Raw genomic sequence first — 18538 nt, 5'->3', positions numbered from 1 at the left:
TATCATATAAACAATATTTGGCAAAAACTACATAATCTGTAAAAAGGTTTTGTGTCAGTTTCATCTGGTATGTTTTTCTATGTAATGCTTTAAATCAGGTTTTTCATCTCTCATTCAGCATTATGTTTTTTTTCATAAATTGTCATTTTTTTGTCTTCTCTTTTGTATTATTTGTTTTTGTTTTAACATTAACTTGGTATTTTAGCTCCAGAAATTATTGGAAGCCTAAAATTTGAAGACATACTCGACAGCTCCGTACGTGTCATCTGGACACCTCCAAAAAGTAACAATGGAATATTAGAAGGTGAAGTTTGTAGTTAAATATAATGAATACATGTCACAATTTATATGTTTTTGTTGTGTTAACTGCATATAGCTCCAGGATGGGTGGAAGCTGTTCCATACAAATGATATGCAAAATGCATTTAAAATTTTAGAAATCTGTGTCTTGTTTAGTTAAAATATTTTAAACTATTTTATATAAAATAAATTAATTATTGTACAAAAAAAGCTATTTTTAATTTCAGTTTTTAATATATTAAAGGTTATTACAAGTATTCATTGTTGACTTATCATGACAACAGTTAGTCAAACTATGGAAGTGTTTTACTTCACAACAAAGTATATGCTATAAAACTCTGAACACTTGACATTTTGAAGTTTACTTCTGAGAGTATAGCATTGACTCAACACTAATGCACATTACAAAGTAGTTTTTGCTAAAGGAGTTTTATTCATTTTTTGTGCTTGGTCAAACTCCTGAGCAAAATTTATTGGTTGTTTAACTGCTTTTCTTGGAATACCTATCTTGGCAACTTCAAATAATATATATACAAACTAATCTTTCAACAAAATATCCAGTTAAAATTTTTCTTAAAATATTGAATGTTTGTACTTGTTATACCGTTCATTCAAGTCAATTACATGAGAAGTTTATTTAAGCAAGACTGTGTGAATAACTGCTTTATAATCTGCCCATAAAGATTGCTTTATGACAAGCAATTAAATTGCTGAACTTACTAATCATTTATGTAGTTTGGAAGAGCCTCCAATCCTATGTAAATATCACAATAGCTTGTTTTTTTATGCTCCTTTTTTAGATTTCTCTTTTAACAGTTAATAGTCATTAATGTATCACTTTGCTATTAAAAGTCAATATGGCATTTGATATCTGAAAGATAACCACTGGATATTATCACTTTACTATCATCTTGAAAGATAGGCTTTCCAGTAATTGAGCAGAAATATTCTGTAATATAAAGATAGATGGGACATCACAACTCACTATGGCCTGACTAGTCACTGGTCATGAGCCCTAATAAGTATGCAAGGGCTCTCTCCCAGATTTGCTGATTTTATTTTCTTCACATGATGTCTAAGCACATTGTTCCCTGCAAAAGGCAAAGAGCTTTTCCAAAAATTATTAACCTTCACTAATATTTTGCCAGTGCTACATATAGTTCAAGAATAAACTGGTGTTATTCCAAACTAAGGTGTATCAACTCTATATAACATTAGCTTTTTCATTATTAGGGTAATTCAGTACTCTTGTAGATTTTTATTATATAGGGCAGAGTAGCAAAGTGGATTCATAATTTAGACACATAGTCAGATGGCTGAGAGTTTGGTATCCTTGAGTGAGGTACTTTACTCCAACTGTTTAAGTTTACTAATCTTTTAGCAGGAGGTTAGCCTGACATGGACTGGAATCCCACCCATCCAAGACAGTTGTGTTCCATTTTCACTTGCTTGTACCAGTTAAACTGGAGTTCAACAATGGATCCTAAGTGCCATCTATTTTAATACAGTTATACTTTTACAGGGATTTATAACACGCACTCACTAATACGGGTATAATTTTGGCTTTTAAAATTTATTTTATAACAATGGCTATAATTTTAGTTTTTTAATCTGAAGGAAAAAAGAGCATAACCTATCATCCTTTAATGATTTCTATTTAGTTTCAAACAATAGGCTAAAAACTAATAGTAGTTCACATATAAGATAGTAAAAAGGTGGCTATTATAGAATGTATCAGAGGAAGTGGTTTGACACATAATGGAATTATGAAACTGTCTTGTTACTTTCTTTGTTTAATTATTGAAATACATTGACCTGTAGATGTCAATCTTTTTTTTTTTCATGTATGTATTAATTTGCAAAGAGTTGCAAGTATTTATTTTAAAAAAATATTTTCACACTTGCATGCATTGTTATTACATGTGTTGAACACTAAGTGTGCAGATAAGTGGCTGTTTCGTGTTTTCTATAAGCATACAGAAACACTTTTATTTTATTGTGAAACTTGCATCCAATCTCTTTCTTCATTTCAACCAGATCAAAATTCACTATACATCTTCTGACTAACCTCCTGTGAGAGCAGGAAACCAGTATAGCTGAAAATGTCACACACATTTAATTGAATGCCAAAGCTAGGAAATATAATTTATTAATCATCTGTAATTATCAGAGTAATTTTTTTTATACCCGTTTTGTAAGAAGGGGTTTACTGAATACAACAACATGCATTGCTGGGCTTGTAAAAGTATTCTCATTGTAAAAGTTGCTTATATGAAACAGCACATAACAAGCTGCTTGTAATGCATAATGAGAACTGTATTTCAAATTACGTTACTTCAACTACAGATCCCACAGTAACCTAGCATGCAAGTACCAAAGGAAGAGTTTGGCATGTATATTTGAAGAGCAAAGGGTTTAATATATCTATCCTTGAGAAATTGTTGATTGTGGGTGCTACTTAAATTACAATATTTGTGAAAATAAATCCACAAACAGCATCAGTTTTATGTTCTGATTCAATTAAAATGTAAGTATAAGCAATGTTGTAAATTCAGTTTGAATGTTGTAATCAAGATTTAAATTAATTACTTATCATTTTCATGTTTTATTTTGAAATAACTAACAAAGACTCTAGTGTTGTAAGTGGAATAAAAAATTCTATATTTAACATAATACTTCCTACATGCATTAGCTTTATGAACCTTACACTAATTTTGATAGTGTATATATTTGAAAAGCACTGATTTGTTTGTGGATGAGGTTCGGTTTGTATATGTGAAGTAAAAGTCCTGAGAGTAAATTATTGTAAAATTGCAATTCATGGTAATATATAATGACATTCCAGCAAAAAGTTGCTTTGATTTTTCACATTAAATACAAAAATGTTATTTTGAAAGTAAAAGGTTTCAAACATACTAAAACAGGAAGCTTTATGAAACATTTTAGATAATTTAGATGAAAACTGTTACTTGTTTTACAGAAATGTTTTTATGTGAACAGTATTTCAATTAGTGCTGGTCAAATTTATTAGGAACCCATAAATTATTGAAAATAAATAATATGTAGATATATTTAAAGAGCTTAGGGCTAGAAATGAAAGGCATTCTGTGAAGTTTTAAGTGAGTCATGGGTTTACAAGTACAAAAAGGGTGATTTTAATATTGATTTGTATAGAATTTTCTGGATAGCATCAGTAAGATAAGAAGTTTTATGTTGATGAAAACCTTTAGTGATGTTAAAGAAGCTAAATTATGGGTAAACAAATCTCTTTTTATTCAAAAGACAAAAACTAACAAGTAGATACAGCTTCTAATTTTGATAAACTTAAGTTTTTAAATATGTTTGTAATGATCTTCTTAGTTATTAAACTGGCTGAAATTTGCTGTTGACTGTCTAGTATAAAGTCTGATTACATGTACTCTGTATAATATGAAACCAAATATTCATGTACATCTTTATATAAAAACGTTTTTATCCTCTTTCCAGGTTACACTATCAAATACTATATAAAAAACCAGCTGGAAACAGCTTTGGCTCAAAATGTTTCAGCAGATATAAATGTGGTGTTAATAAACAACTTACAACCAGTAACAGCATACACTTTTGAAATTTTTGCTTGGACATATGTTGGACCTGGACCTTCCCGTATGGCAACTATACAGTCTGGCATTCCCCCAGGTATTAGCAAAATTCTGTTTAGTTATTAATAATAGTAATCATTTTATTGATATTTTTTTATTATAATTTAATAAATACTCAAAATTCTTAAAATGTATGAACAGCATGCATATTTCAACAACACCAGTGACAGACAATATGCAATTAATATTATCAGTAATTCTAGTATCTTTAATATTCTGATATGCTTTCTCATGATGAGGTACAAGTATAAAACTTTCTTATTAAAGTTAATTTAAATTTTGAAATGAATATATGATATTAATTCTTTGCTAAAATAACTTTTCTGTAAAATGATTTATACAACTTTAAACAGTGTAAATGAGCTTGTTTACATTTGCAGTTTAACTTATAAGTGGCGCTAGGTATTCTTACCAGATGAAAAATTAGCAGCTAAAATATAGAACATGCAACATGTTTATTGTACAAATGTCATTATCAATGTACTAAGACTACTTCAGTTTACATGTTTTGAAACTATTAGAAACTTCTTTTTGTTTCACTGTAGTTCTTCCTGGACCACCTAGCAAGCTGGCTGTTTCCAACATTGGGGCTACATCAGTTATGTTACAATTTACACCAGGATTTGATGGGAACTCTTCTATAATTAAGTGGAGTGTTGAGGCCCAGACCATACGTAATGAAACATGGGGAATAGTGTATGAAGTTGCTGATTCTCAAGCCACCACAATCACTGTGCAGAACCTAGTGCCGTTCACCCAGTACCGTTTACGTCTGATGGCTACTAATGTTGTAGGTAGAAGTAACTTTAGTGAACCGACGATGTTTTTTCAGACTCTGCAAGCTCCACCATCTCATGCTCCATATAACGTTACAATTAGAGCAGTCAATGCCAATGCTCTTCGTGTTCGTTGGACAGTAAGTTGTAGCAATGATTTTGTAAGCATACATACTTAGTTAACTATCATTGAGTGATACTATATAGATGTGTATAATGAGTATTCTTATCATAATTTGTTTATTTGATACATTAAGTAACTCAAAAATATTTTGATTGGACAAGTTATTTGGTGATGGTTGCCAGTAGTTAATTAAACTGGATCTATATAATTTATGTAGAATACAGATTCTATAACATTTATTAATTTCATAATCTGAAACATTTAATATGTTTTATGAAATAATCTTTTAATATTTTTGTACAGCCTTTACGACCTGTAGAATGGTATGGGATTCCAAGAGGCTACAATATATCATTTCGACCTCACATAGATTTATCGTCATCATATCGTTCTGTGATACTTGAAGACCACAATGAAAATAGTCATGTACTAGTAGCACTGGAAGAGTTTACTGAATATGAAGTATATATGCAGGCATTCAATGATGTAGGAAGCAGTGAACCCAGTCCTCTAGCTGTGGAAAGAACTAGAGAATCTTGTAGGTCCTTCTGCACCTTTTTCAAATACAAAATGATATTTTTTATCACCCATTGTGATGTACTTTATTGTAATTTAACCCTCCAGCTGTAGCAAGAATAAGAATTTTGAAATTGCCTCTCATACAACTAAACTTATTTATCTTACTACATATAAAAATCACATAAATCAGGTGTTTCATTCTGTATGCAACACTGAGAAAGAAATGCTTTCTTTCCCAATCACTTGACACAGATGAATTTTGACTTACAGTTGCTTGTGGGCATGCCTTCTTGCATATTTTATGTCTTTTCAAAATAAGTAATATGCAACACAATTAAAAGAATAAAGGTACAAGTGGCATTTGTTTCAAATAGAAATGTTTAAAAATAGTTTTTAAAATTTTCCCTTCTCTCCTACAAATCATTTTTCAACACCAAAATTTAAAAACCTAACTAATTTTTTAATCCAATATAGTTAAAGTGATATGTATTTTATGCAGCTACATATACATATATGATATTGGCATAACAATAAAATTTTTGGATTTAGCAAAAGTAGAAAAATTTACTGTTATATGTAGTTACTTTATTACTTCAAAATTCATTTTAATTAATCCAGTTCACCTTCCTAATCAGAAGCCTAGAGATCACCATTCATTTAAACACCACCACAAAAAATTTTGGACTGCAAAAAATTGCATTATAGATGTACTTTTTTTTTTTTTTTTTGCATTGAATTGGTACGTTCAGAAGAATGACTTGTGACAAAGAAAATGTAGATCTGAAATGCTAGTTTTACATACCTCTGATTCAGAATCTGTCAAATACTATTAATTAAGAGGAATTTGGAGTGGCGTCTCTGCTTTAAGTATTATTCTAATCAGTTTTGTTAAAGTCTCATTGCTTTGGCAGCTCAAGTTATTTATCACCACACCACTCTCAGTTCCTGTTTAAAATGTGGAATGATGTATAAATTAATTTTTGCACAGTACTGTTTATATTGTTTAACATAATCAATATGATAGTATGGTGAAAGATATATGAAATTGTGGAAAGCATTTTCATAATCATAGGTGAAATATTTCTGTGAAAAGTAAAAACCAAACGGAATTTAGTACTGATACCTAAGGTCTTGGTGCATTTCTTAAATTTAGATTTTTAAGAAAATATTTGCTACTTTTGGAGACTGTTGCAGTTTGTTCATATACTACTGCTATCTAAGGTTTTTAGTGTTTTTAAATTAGGATTCTTGTATAGTATTAGCTGCTTCAGTTTTTTTTTTTTTCAATAACTCTGTCATAAATTGTTATGACTAAAAGAGAATAAGGTACTGCCATAAATAAAGATTGTAGAATTGGGGAATTAATTGAAGTTATTATTTTTGGAATTTTGTGTAATCATTTCTTCTTCAGTTTCTGCCCAAGTTATTGTATCTTCATCTGTACTGTTTAACAACATAGAATAAAATTTTCAATAAAATAACCATAAATTCAAAGCTTGAGTATTGTATCATGGTTTAATAGGTTTTCAGTTTTAGTTTTAACCATATGGGGCCCATTTCTGCATCTGGGGGTATAAGGATTGAATGTAGAGCTTAAAATATTAAATCAAGAATATTTATATCCATAGTCTATTTCATGCATAATTTATTTCACACCTTCTTTATTCCACATCACAGAAATGGTGTTAAAATTGTTTCACTTTATTACTTTTACTATTTTCTGTTTCTCTGTAGCATTAGTGTTGATTATACTCTGAGTGCTTCTGGATAGAACAAATTAAAAGTTCATTTTCTTTCCTGGGCCAAAACAATGAGATTTATTTGTGGTTGTACTTTTGAGTACCCAATATAAAGTTGGCCATGTGAAGAGCAAGTGGCTTACAAATGTAACCCTGCTGATTTAAGGACCAACTGTACTTTAGCTGCCATTCTTCCTGGCAAAAATGTGAATATTTGACAAATTTAATGAAAAAGAAACATGGTTTTAGGGATAAAAATTGGTTTAAGATTCTGGAGTCATTAGCTAAATAATAAACATGCTTTTGTTGTGGGCTTGACCCAGGATGTGTGGGGCTGGGTAATAACTACCCTGTAACATGCCTCTTGGTCCAGTATGTCTTTCTACAAAATTTTGTTAAGATTGGCCACAGACCAAAGAGTAGTTCATGGACAAATTTTTTTTTTTTTTTTTTACTTTTATTAGTTTAGATTGTTTTAACCCAATGGATGCACAGCATTATCCCACTGCAAAATTATTTGCTTGAGGATTTCTTTGGCAATGCTGGATGCAAGTTATGTTAAATCTAGTAGATTAAAGAATAAAATATAAAGAATTACTAGGTTTATTAAAGTAATTTTTTTATCTTTACTTGGTTATTTTATACTTTCTTTCCATGAGAATTAATTAAATAAAAATGTATGAATTCTGCTATTTATATAATCCTGTTTTGTTCATATACTTTTAGAAAATACTTGTAGTTATATATTCTTCAATAATTTATGCCCAATTGTTAGTTTAATTTATGTCTATTTGAAATTTTACAGTCCCTAGCCAGGGACCTTCTGATGTGCAAGCCAACGTTACATCCTCAACCACAATAGTAGTAGAATGGAGAGAGGTGCCTAAACCTCATCAGAATGGAATCATTGAAGGATACAAGGTAAAGTTATATGTAATGAAAGTAAAAAGTATGAAATTTAATCATTATTTTGCAGATTCTTCAACTTGCATGAACTAAATGTATTCTAACATTGATTTCAAATTGTTTATAGGAAGTTTTTTTGTCCTTTTGTTAAACAGTGAAAATACCATTATTTTCATCATCCTTATGTCACACTTAAAATATATAAAATTGAAGTTTGAAGGAAATCTGACAAAAATATCTCCTTTTCAATATTTTGATTAGTAACATAAGATATGCTTTTGGTTATTATAAAGGGTTATTTATTATGTATGGCAAAATCAGACTTGCCCTTTTCTGTTATAGAATATCATGTTGTCTTCAATTGCTTATGATGTGAAATATGTAGGAAATAGTGTAATTGCTATTTTTTTCAGTTAAAAGTTTACAACACGAAAACTCCATAGTTTTTTTTTACTTTTATTATTATTTTTTTAGATACGTTATGGGATAGAAGTTTCACGGTTTTATTAACAGCCCTTGTATTTGCAGATATATTACATCATAATAAGTAATATTAAATATTTAAGTAAAAAGGAAAAAATAATATAAACCTGGAAACATTTTGGCTAACATGACCAGTACTCTAAACATTGTGGTGCCCAAGAGTACAAGCAGTCTGAAATTGGTGTACACTTAAAAATCTTTGTACCATGTATATGATCATCATTATATGCCATGATCAGTACAAAGACTAAATCACAAAAGTCTATCACAGTTATTTATTAACCTTCATAAAGAAATGATAAGATAATATTATTGAATATGTTATATTTAGAAAAAAATTATTTCACCATATCTATTTGTATCATTTTACTTTTACAAATTTGTTATGTCTAAAAGAAGCTTGATATTTGTTTACTTTTTCTTGTACAAGAATGTTTTTGGTTTACAGGAGTTAGAAAATTGTTTATGTACTTTATTTTTACAAGTGCATTATGAATGTAAGAGTAGCTTCATTGTGTTTTGTGTATTTTATCTCTGAGGAAGTTTTCATTTATTTACCTGTCTATATTTTGCAGATATAGGAAAAACAATAAAATTTGTATTATTTACATTATTGCACTGACTTATAGATGTAAAGAATCAATTTTTTTTTTATTTACATCAGGTATATTATGGGTCTAGAAGTGTTCCTTTTCAGTACAAGACAATTGAAAAAAACAACACTTTTACCACGACTCTCACTCAGTTGCGGAAGTACACGTTATACAACATCCAAGTTCTGGCTTACACACGTGTTGGTGATGGGGCTCTTAGTGTCCCACCTGTCTCAATTCAGACACTTGAAGATGGTAAGAATATGTGTGTGTGTGTGTATGATAAATGTTTTTATTGTCTGTATATTTGTTTAATTATTAAAGCATATTTAAGTAGTTAATGAGTTTTATTTCTGCAAAACATGTCTGTCATTCTTGTCATGGGATGTTTTTGATAGATTCCAATACAGTGTAGTTTATTTCAACATTGAACAAGTATTTATTGCATATAAATATTCAGCATCTAGTTGCCAGTCAGGAAAGTTATAATTTTATTTTATTTTTTAAACCATTGAAGAATGTAATATATTCAAGTACTGTTGTTAATTATAAAGTGTGAATGAGAATTCACTGTTTGAGTAGTATTTGGAGGAATATTTTTCTAGAGTCACTTTTTGCCAGTTACAGAGAAAGACTTGTTTAACTTTCCCTTAGTACCTGGTGAACCATCAAATATATCATTTCCGGATGTTACCACAACAACAGTTCGACTCATCTGGGATTCTCCAGAGGATCCAAATGGTGAAATAATTGCATATAGAGTGTCTTATCGAAGAAACAGCTCACTAGAAGGAACAGTCACCAAAGATTTGGCTGCTACTGAACGAACCTTGAAAATATTTAATCTTAATCCAGAGACTTATTACCATTTCACTGTAACAGCTCAAACAAATGAAGGATGGGGAAAAACTGCCCATGCTATGGTATTGACCACCAATAATAGAGGTTAGTTTTCAGCCACACTCACACACACAATGAAAATGTACTTTGACTCAGTGTTCACTCCCATTAGTAGAAGCTGCTTTCCAATGTTTTATGATTAAATATATATTAATGTGATAGAAGTATGTTTTACTGTAAACATAATTGAGATATATTGTGATTATTATAGTAGTTTGGCATTCACTCCCAATAGTACTTAGTTACAAACTGAATTTGATTTTTACTCCTTCACGTTTTTTGTTTTCTTGAGTAGTTAATATAAACTTTCTTTTGCATACACTATTCATTTTTTCCATTAAGAACATATTCAATCAAAAACCAGCTAATGTTTATTTTTAATACCTATTATAGGATTTATTATTTGTGTCACTCAAATTTTAACATTTTTAATAAGTTGTATGGTGTTTTTCAAATACTCTAAATATTTTTGGATTTGTCTCTTCCATCAGAAATACATTTTTATTCTAATGTCTTGAGTAAACCTGGAATTTCGGTCATGGTTTTTCTCCATATGAAAAATTAAATTATTTTTTCTTGTAATTTTAATCACAAACATGATTTGTAGGACCATCATCTGAATCAGTGTATATTGTACTAGGGTGAATCGTTAAAAGTATTGCATTTAAATATTTTCTACCATACCTGTATAAAGATTGCATAAAGTCAGCATCAAAATCAAAGGAAAACATTTTAAACTTAAATGTATAATTTGTAAGTTTATACTACTTATAAACGCATTGACTAGCACTGCAGAATGAATGCAGTATATAAACATTATTTAATTATTATTACCAACTCATGGAGTCATGAATTCTTAAATGAATTTCTTTAATTTCAATGAAATATCATTCTTATTTTTAAATTATAAATAATTATTTCGCCTTGACATTACTAGTAATCACCTGAAAAATATCAAAATTATTTTTTTTTCACATTCAGAGTAGAAACCATAGCATAGAATCCTAGATCAAAGGCTAATAGATTAAGTGACTCCTATTATTAATTGAACTTGTACATTTTTTTACTTTGATTTATTGAAATGAAATTTGAACAAAATTTTCTAACATTTAAGGACTTCAGTTTTAGTATTACAGAAAAAAGATACCATACGTTGAGCTTCTGTGCTATTAAAACTTTCAGTTTTTAGTATTATAATCTAGTAGTATGGGAGCAGGTAAAAAGAAACTGAATAAAACAAAGAATAAAGTACATTAATAACCTTAGGAAATGGACTGACAATCCAGCGCTTAAAAACAATGGCATTATCCAGTTAGCTTGAGACAAAGTAAGATTGAGAGCCACAATTGCCTACCTTTTATCATAGACAAGGCACATGATAAAGTTATGAGGACAATTAAATCATCAGCTGTTTGCTCTTTACTTTTTTTAATGTAAGTCAGTGAAGTTTAACTTACTTCTGAAATTGCAGAGGCTCCTCAAGCACCAAGTGCTCCACAAATTAGCAGCTCCCAGATTCAATCTCGACAGGTCACTTTCAGCTGGACACCAGGTCGAGATGGATTTGCACCACTCCGGTATTATACTGTCCAACTAGCTGAAGGAAATGCAAGCTGGAAAACAATTCCAGTCAAAGTAGACCCTCTGATGAATAGCTACACTGTTGTAGAGTAAGCTGAAACTTTGGTCTGCAATTTTTTTTAATCTTGCAGTTTTAAAATAAGTCAATTTTTGTTTTTCTTGCTTACAAACCTGTCATGGATACTTGCTATTTTTTAATAGCAGTCGTAGCAAATTGGTACAAACTAGTGTTAGTTATTAAACTTAAGGTATTATTTGCTGTTTCTGATTTAAGTTTTTGAAAAAGCTTTGTTTAAAAGATATGTACTACAGAGTTGTAGAATTAAACTCAGATGCATTTTAAATATCTTAACTTCCAAATGTTATAATTTTATAAGCTCATGGTTTAAGTGAAGAGTTTGTATGTAAGGCCTCTCTTTTTTTCTTTTTTTTTTTTATCTTAATTCCTTAGTGAATGGTAAACAAAAAACTGATATTTAGGACTGGGTTTGGAGTTCAAACCAAATAGGAACTGATGAGCTTATATGAAAACTTATTTCAAAACTCTGTTAGTTTGTAAAATGACTGTTTTAAAAAAAGTGATAAAAGGAGTATTAAAATTATACTACCTAAACTAATCAAGAAAAGCAAAATTACACTGGTTAATTCATTGTCTGTTTTACTTCATATTAATGCATAAAAACTGCAACATTATAGAATATTAGCACAGTTGAACTCTTGTCAGAGAAAGAAAAGTAAAAAAGTATTAAGGTTTTCATGCCATTTTTAATTATAAAAAAGTAAAGAAACTATTATGAAATTGTAATTGTAAACATAATTATGAAAATTGTGGCTAGTTAATGCATTAAAAAAAACTAATGCAAAATTATGTCCACTCTTTGTTGATTTATTGTGTCTAAGTAATCAGTCTTTCTTTTTTGTAAGATGTGTCACTATGAATAGTCACTAAGAAATGTCATATGTGTCTTTTCAAGATTTCATTATGCTGTTTTATTATGTGTGTTTTCTTTTCTCTTCACCTTCATCTACTTGTTTTTTTATCATCTTTGCATTCAAATGAGTAAAATACAGAAAATTAGCACTGATTTAGGCATTTAGCTTGTCACTCACAATAAAAGAATACTTTTCACTGGTTTGAATAATAGAATGTATTGGTTGAGTTTGTGTATTATTCATTGCACACTTAGTTATATTTTATTTATAACTAGTATTTTATTTTTTTGCCCTTCTGGTTGTGCATCCTTCCAATTTTAAGCTTTTGTTAATGATAACTAATGTTTTTAGCAAATGTAATTTTCAGTTTGATGGCTCAGTTTGTGTTTTGTTTGTTCTGGTAAGTTAGTGATTATTAGCACAAATAACATTGTTTAGTCAGAAGTTTGGGTAATAAATCTTAAACTTTGCATTTTGTTTTAAAAATATAACAGTCACATTGCATATATAATACTACAATACATAATTCCAGTTCTTTTCATTGCTGTTTTTTTGTACAGCTTACACATGATTTAAACATAAATCTTCATTGTAAACATTTTCCTTATTTAAATAATAGTAAAGCAGAAATACGCTTAGTTATTTCAGCCGTAATTGTTTACAGTGAAGTTGATGTAAATGTTTCAAGAATAGCATAGAAGAAACTACAGTTTTGAATTTGTTTTTCCATAAATCTACTGTATCATAAAAATATAACATGATAATATTTACATCCTTTTTTTCTTAAGTGATTTTGTATTTCTTCCATGAAATTTTACCAGTTTTACCATTTTATGCAAAAATAAATATATTTAAATTGTGATTTGTAGTTTAATGTTTAAAAGTTCTTCTTCTTTTTTTTTCTTGGTTTCAGTCTTAAACCATTTACTAGTTACAAGTTTCGAATTCAAGCTACTAATGATATTGGATCAAGTAGTTGGAGTCCAGAATCAAAAATGGCTCAAACTCTTCCTGATGGTAAGAGGTTGATTGATTAAAATCATTGTATTTTGATTGGAAAGTACTAAGTATTAGAAACATATTACAAAAAAAAACAACAAAAAATATAGAAAGTGCATGTATTTGGTGAAATGTGGACAGAATTTTGGTGTACTGTTCAGATAAGTCTTCATCTAATTCAGATTGAGACCTCAGCACATAGATATAAACATTGCTCACACTAAGCAGGTGAAACCTAGCACAATTTTCTTTGCTTATAGCTTTCTTAAAACAAGTTCATGTGTGTATGTGTGAAATATAATTAAAGTAACTGTTGTATGGTTATGTTTCACCTAGGTGATTTACTAAAAAGTGTCTCGGAGGCATAGCTGTAAAATGGGTTTCATTACACATAATAGGTAGAGCACAGACAGTTTTGTGCTTAATTCCAAACAAATAAACACTAAAAAAGTTTTTTTTCATTCATTATCTCCTTCCTAAATATTTACAGGTTTGAGTTTTGGTGTAATTAGTATGTTCACTTCTGTTTTGAGCATCAATTATAATTTAACAGCTATTCAGTAAGTAATTCAAGCATTTTGCTGACCATTAATAGAAGGGAAAAAATATTGGTGATAGATCTGAGAATGATGTGTTTATCTCAATGTTTGGCAACAAGCAAATCTTTCTGTAATAAAATTAATATCAAATTTACTGAAATGTTTTTCTACTTTTAGGTTAGAGACTGGAAAATCACCATAATACAAAATGTTAGCTGGTAGTTTCAAATTTTGTTTGTAATTTAAATTATTTCTATAAACTTTAAAAATATGAACAATACTTAAGTATTTTCAAAACAAGACTGTTAATTTTTTTAGTTGAGATTTTTATCAAATGATTCTTAACTATTACTTTTAAAATTATCAATTTTACATTTCCAAGTCTTAAAATAACACTTTAATTTTGGAAAAAAAAGAAATTTATATATCAAATTTTATGCCCAGTAAATTTCTTTGTGATTTCTACAGCTCCAGAGGATCCTCCTCGATTTGTGACTGTTACTCCATATACTCCAACATCCATCAGAGTAAAGTGGGAGGTGAGTATTAAAGTAAATTTCTTTATAGCTGTATCTCAGTCCGTTAACCGTAAGCTTATAGGTTCCCTTTCTAAGCATGTACATCGGTGAAATTAGCATAATATTATATTTTGTAATCCAGTGTGTTTTACTATCTATGTTTTACTTTTTTTTTTTTAAAGAAACTTTTAAAATCTTAATCTTCAGCTTTGTTGTCCCATGATACATAAGAATTTACAAGCCTTAGGTTTAAGTCTGTGTAATTTAAGTAATTTTTTTTATACATTAGGCCTCATTTATCATGAAAGAAAGTAGGCTAATTGCTCTATTTACATACATCCTTTTTTTCCAAATTATTTAGGGTGACTTCAGAGAAAAGTAAAATAAATCTCGTGGGAACTCTTAACCAAAGCCACACCCACTTTCTACGCATTGTCGTATCATTTCACACTCAATGCTGTTTATTTCTGTGAAAGTTTATAACCAATAGAAAGAATTCATTTTAAACTAAAATTTTTAAATGGTTATTTTCAATTTGGCTTGCACAATTTCCTACAGATTCTTAGTTTTGATGACACCTTTTCTCTGCTTAGCACTTTGCTTTGTTTGTCACCTAGAAGTATGTCAGTTAAATAGACATTTAAACTGCATTTAAGTTTCAGTTTTATATTTTAGTTAATTGTGCATTATTTGTTTTAAAATACGTATTAAAAAAGTTTGATGTTTTTTTACAAATATAATCCAAACTTAGCCTTGATTCATGAGGCATAGTATAGTATACAAGTGTAACAACTTTCTGCCAAAGGTTAATGTATATATGCCACTGAAAGTGTAATATTGCCCAAGGATGCCTGTTTGTATGTGTTGAGATAAATAATAATGGTAAAGAATAAGAAGGGGATATAAAATATTAAAAATAAACTACACGTGAAAATGTAAAAAATTTGTAGTTAAGAATATAACCAGAAAATCTTTTAAAATTGTTTAAGAGAACTTAAAGAATATGTACATTGTTTCTAGTTCTTAATTTTAAACATTTCCTTGCATTATACTTTGATAATGATACTTGAAATATTCAGAGTTGAGAAGCAAGTAACTACACACAAAATAATATATCTTCAGTTATAACACTTAATTAAAATAATCTCATTCCTTGTGTGCAAAATACTTGTATTATTTGACAAAATCTTACCAGTTCTTGTGAAAGTACATTGAGAAAGCTCAGAGTATCATAAGTATTGTTGAATTGTATATCATTCTTCATATGAGCAAGTACCCAATGAGCTAAACTTATGAACGTAAAGTGATATGTGAGTATTAGAATATAAGGATGTTCTCTGTTTGTATGCATGCTCTTTCCATTTATAGTGGATAGAATTTTTTTTTCTTCCTTTTATAGGAAATTAAAATTCATGTAGATTAAGGTGAAGCTAACCCTTTATAAATTGCCTGCTATAAACCATAGCATTTGATGTCTAGCATTATACTTCATTCACAAAATAAAACTTGTGAGTGAAATTGTTTAAAATTTGACAAGAACATTCCTAAAAGTATGTAGTTTCAAAAAAATAAAATAATTAATTTCGATTCTTTACTACTATTTCTAATAGAAATTAATTATTTAATATAGTTATTTGCACTCACTCTCTGATTAGTTTTCACATTTTATTTGCATAACCTTTAGAATCTCATAAATGAATATCAAAAGTGTTTAAGGTAAAGGTAAATGTTTATATTGTGTTGTTTGGTTTATCTCTAATATATTACTAACTGTTTCCATTATCATCAGCAAACAGTGCAATGATATGTTTAAAATTAGCAAATGTAAGTATGACATAACTTTCAACTCTTCATCAAGTGGTTACAAACTCTTTTTATTGTTATATGCATAATTTTGTATCTTTATCTTTCCACTTAGTCTATTTTTAATTATGCTTAGAAACTGTTCATAATTTACCATTTATAATTACTTGCGGGTGGCTCTATGAAGTAGTTTTGACAGACTACGCACATGGACTTGGTGAAGAAACAAGGAGGCACTTATACACATGTTGTGTTTATTAAGCTTCCCCAATTCAGGTGACAACAAGCTCAAATTATAAAAATTATTAAACATTTCAAATATGAATTTTAAAACTCGCATAATGTCTAATAAACTAAAATATAAAGGAAAAATCTAAATGCATTTTAACTGTTCATCAATATAATGGGTATAAAGTGAGAAAGTACAACTAAACACTAGAGAGACCATACTCAACAGCAGACTAAGCTTTATTTTCATGTTATAGTACAGAACTATACACTGCTCATGTATCTTCCTCAACTTACAAAATCTGCTCTTTCTATTGGTTATAAGCATGCCATTCAACTTCGTACTGTTGCTTGCAACTGAAGCTTTGACTCTGTAAGTGGGCATAGCTGAATACTTTAAATTTAGAAATAATTTACAGTGTTTTTGTCTGATAAACAAATCTTCAACTGTTTTCAGACACTAATAAAATACATGTGTGTAGCAGGCTTTAACTGTTTTACAGTTTGTTCGCCACTTACAGTTGTTTGTATAAGAGCTTTTAAAAGTTTAAAAGTTGTAACCATGAACAGATCAGGTGGCAGCAAAAACTCCATTTTTAATTACTGTTTTAGATGTTTCTTTTTAAAATAGACTTTGATAATATAAAAATTTAAATTATAACATCCTTGTTCATCATAATTTCATTTAAACAGATTAGTATTGAAGTAGTTTAATTACATTTTGAATGTAATGCAGTACCAGTGCAGAAAGGAATTTAAAAATGGTTGCAGGAGTGAAATGATTAATACATTTTTCTAAAAATACTTGTGCTGGTTTGGGAAATATTTTTATTTTAGTTTCATGTATGTTAAGATTATGAAACATTCAGTTCATTTCCTTAAATAAACCAATCTTGGGATTAAGCAAAACATTAAAGAGTTAATATGTTTTTGTGCTGAAAATTTGATTATCTGAACTTTCTTATAGTGGACATTTCATTGTATTACATGTAAGTTTTGGAATAAAGTAAATTATCAAAGAATTCTTATAATTTTCTTGAAATGGTGCAAAGTTAAACAATTATTTTTGTGTAACTTTTCTCACAGTTTCTTGTATTTTCAGCAAATAAAGCATGAAACATCTGGTTTAGTCGTTAAAAATGCCACCATTAAAGCTTCTCACAAAAACCATTATTTCCATTAAGTCCTATTTGAGATACAGTACTAAAATGCTTTTGTAGACCACAATTCATTTTAGTTTTTTTATTGAGAAAATTCTGCAGGTTGTATGTTTTACAACTGGAAATTCTTGCTTAAAATTGGTAGGTTTTTAGTAATTTAGGAAAATCAAGAGAGTGGTCTTAATCAAAGCACTTAATATTTGACATTATTTTCTTTTAATTTGTGTACTCATTAATATGGCACAGATAACCTAGCTGCTTTGTGTCATAAAACACCAAATCAACCAACCATCCTTTAATATTCAAAGAAGTTCAAATGGTTATAACTGTATTGAAATATAATAATATATTTTCGAACATTTGCATTGAAGCATAACTATATAAATTAAATTGCTGAATTAATAAATATAAGTGATTATTCACAGGGAAGAAGGTGATTAACTTCTTATCAGCACAACTTGTTTGCTTTAAAATTAGTACTTGGTGTTATTTGACTATAATGAGTAAACTCTGTCTTAGATTAGCTTTCATTATTGATTGTAGAATTCGTATGATTTTGTAAAGAGAATGTTATTACACATGAACATGCACAATAAACTGCATGATATTAAATTATAAATACTTCAGGATATCAGCTGTGATTTAATTACTTTAATTTCAGTTTGCAAGAATTAATGTCCAAATAAAGCAATTAGTCTAGTTTTGATGGTGCACAGTAAACAAAATTTATATAAAATGATTTTACATACATTTACTTGCAATATTTTATGAAACAAATATATATACTTTTTAATAT

General features: G+C 29.0%; 1 protein-coding gene across 2 annotated transcripts in view; it reads left to right on the top strand.

Annotated features, from left to right (window-relative positions):
• The window catches only part of sdk (sidekick cell adhesion molecule), a 116462-nt gene that overhangs the window by 73523 nt on the left and 24401 nt on the right, over positions 1 to 18538 (top strand). For both annotated transcript variants that reach the window (XM_076449498.1, XM_076449497.1), the window contains 10 exons: positions 206 to 304; positions 3787 to 3978; positions 4487 to 4857; positions 5145 to 5379; positions 7905 to 8020; positions 9153 to 9336; positions 9736 to 10026; positions 11453 to 11651; positions 13409 to 13512; positions 14502 to 14572. In XM_076449498.1, the coding sequence (XP_076305613.1) occupies positions 206 to 304; positions 3787 to 3978; positions 4487 to 4857; positions 5145 to 5379; positions 7905 to 8020; positions 9153 to 9336; positions 9736 to 10026; positions 11453 to 11651; positions 13409 to 13512; positions 14502 to 14572 (1862 nt within the window). The remainder of the gene's footprint in view (positions 1 to 205; positions 305 to 3786; positions 3979 to 4486; positions 4858 to 5144; positions 5380 to 7904; positions 8021 to 9152; positions 9337 to 9735; positions 10027 to 11452; positions 11652 to 13408; positions 13513 to 14501; positions 14573 to 18538) is intronic.

Source organism: Tachypleus tridentatus, chromosome 8, assembly GCF_004210375.1.
Source record: "Tachypleus tridentatus isolate NWPU-2018 chromosome 8, ASM421037v1, whole genome shotgun sequence".
Lineage (NCBI taxonomy): Eukaryota > Metazoa > Arthropoda > Merostomata > Xiphosura > Limulidae > Tachypleus > Tachypleus tridentatus.
The sequence above is the reverse complement of the archived record's forward strand: the minus strand, read 5'-3'. Positions and strand labels throughout refer to the sequence as shown.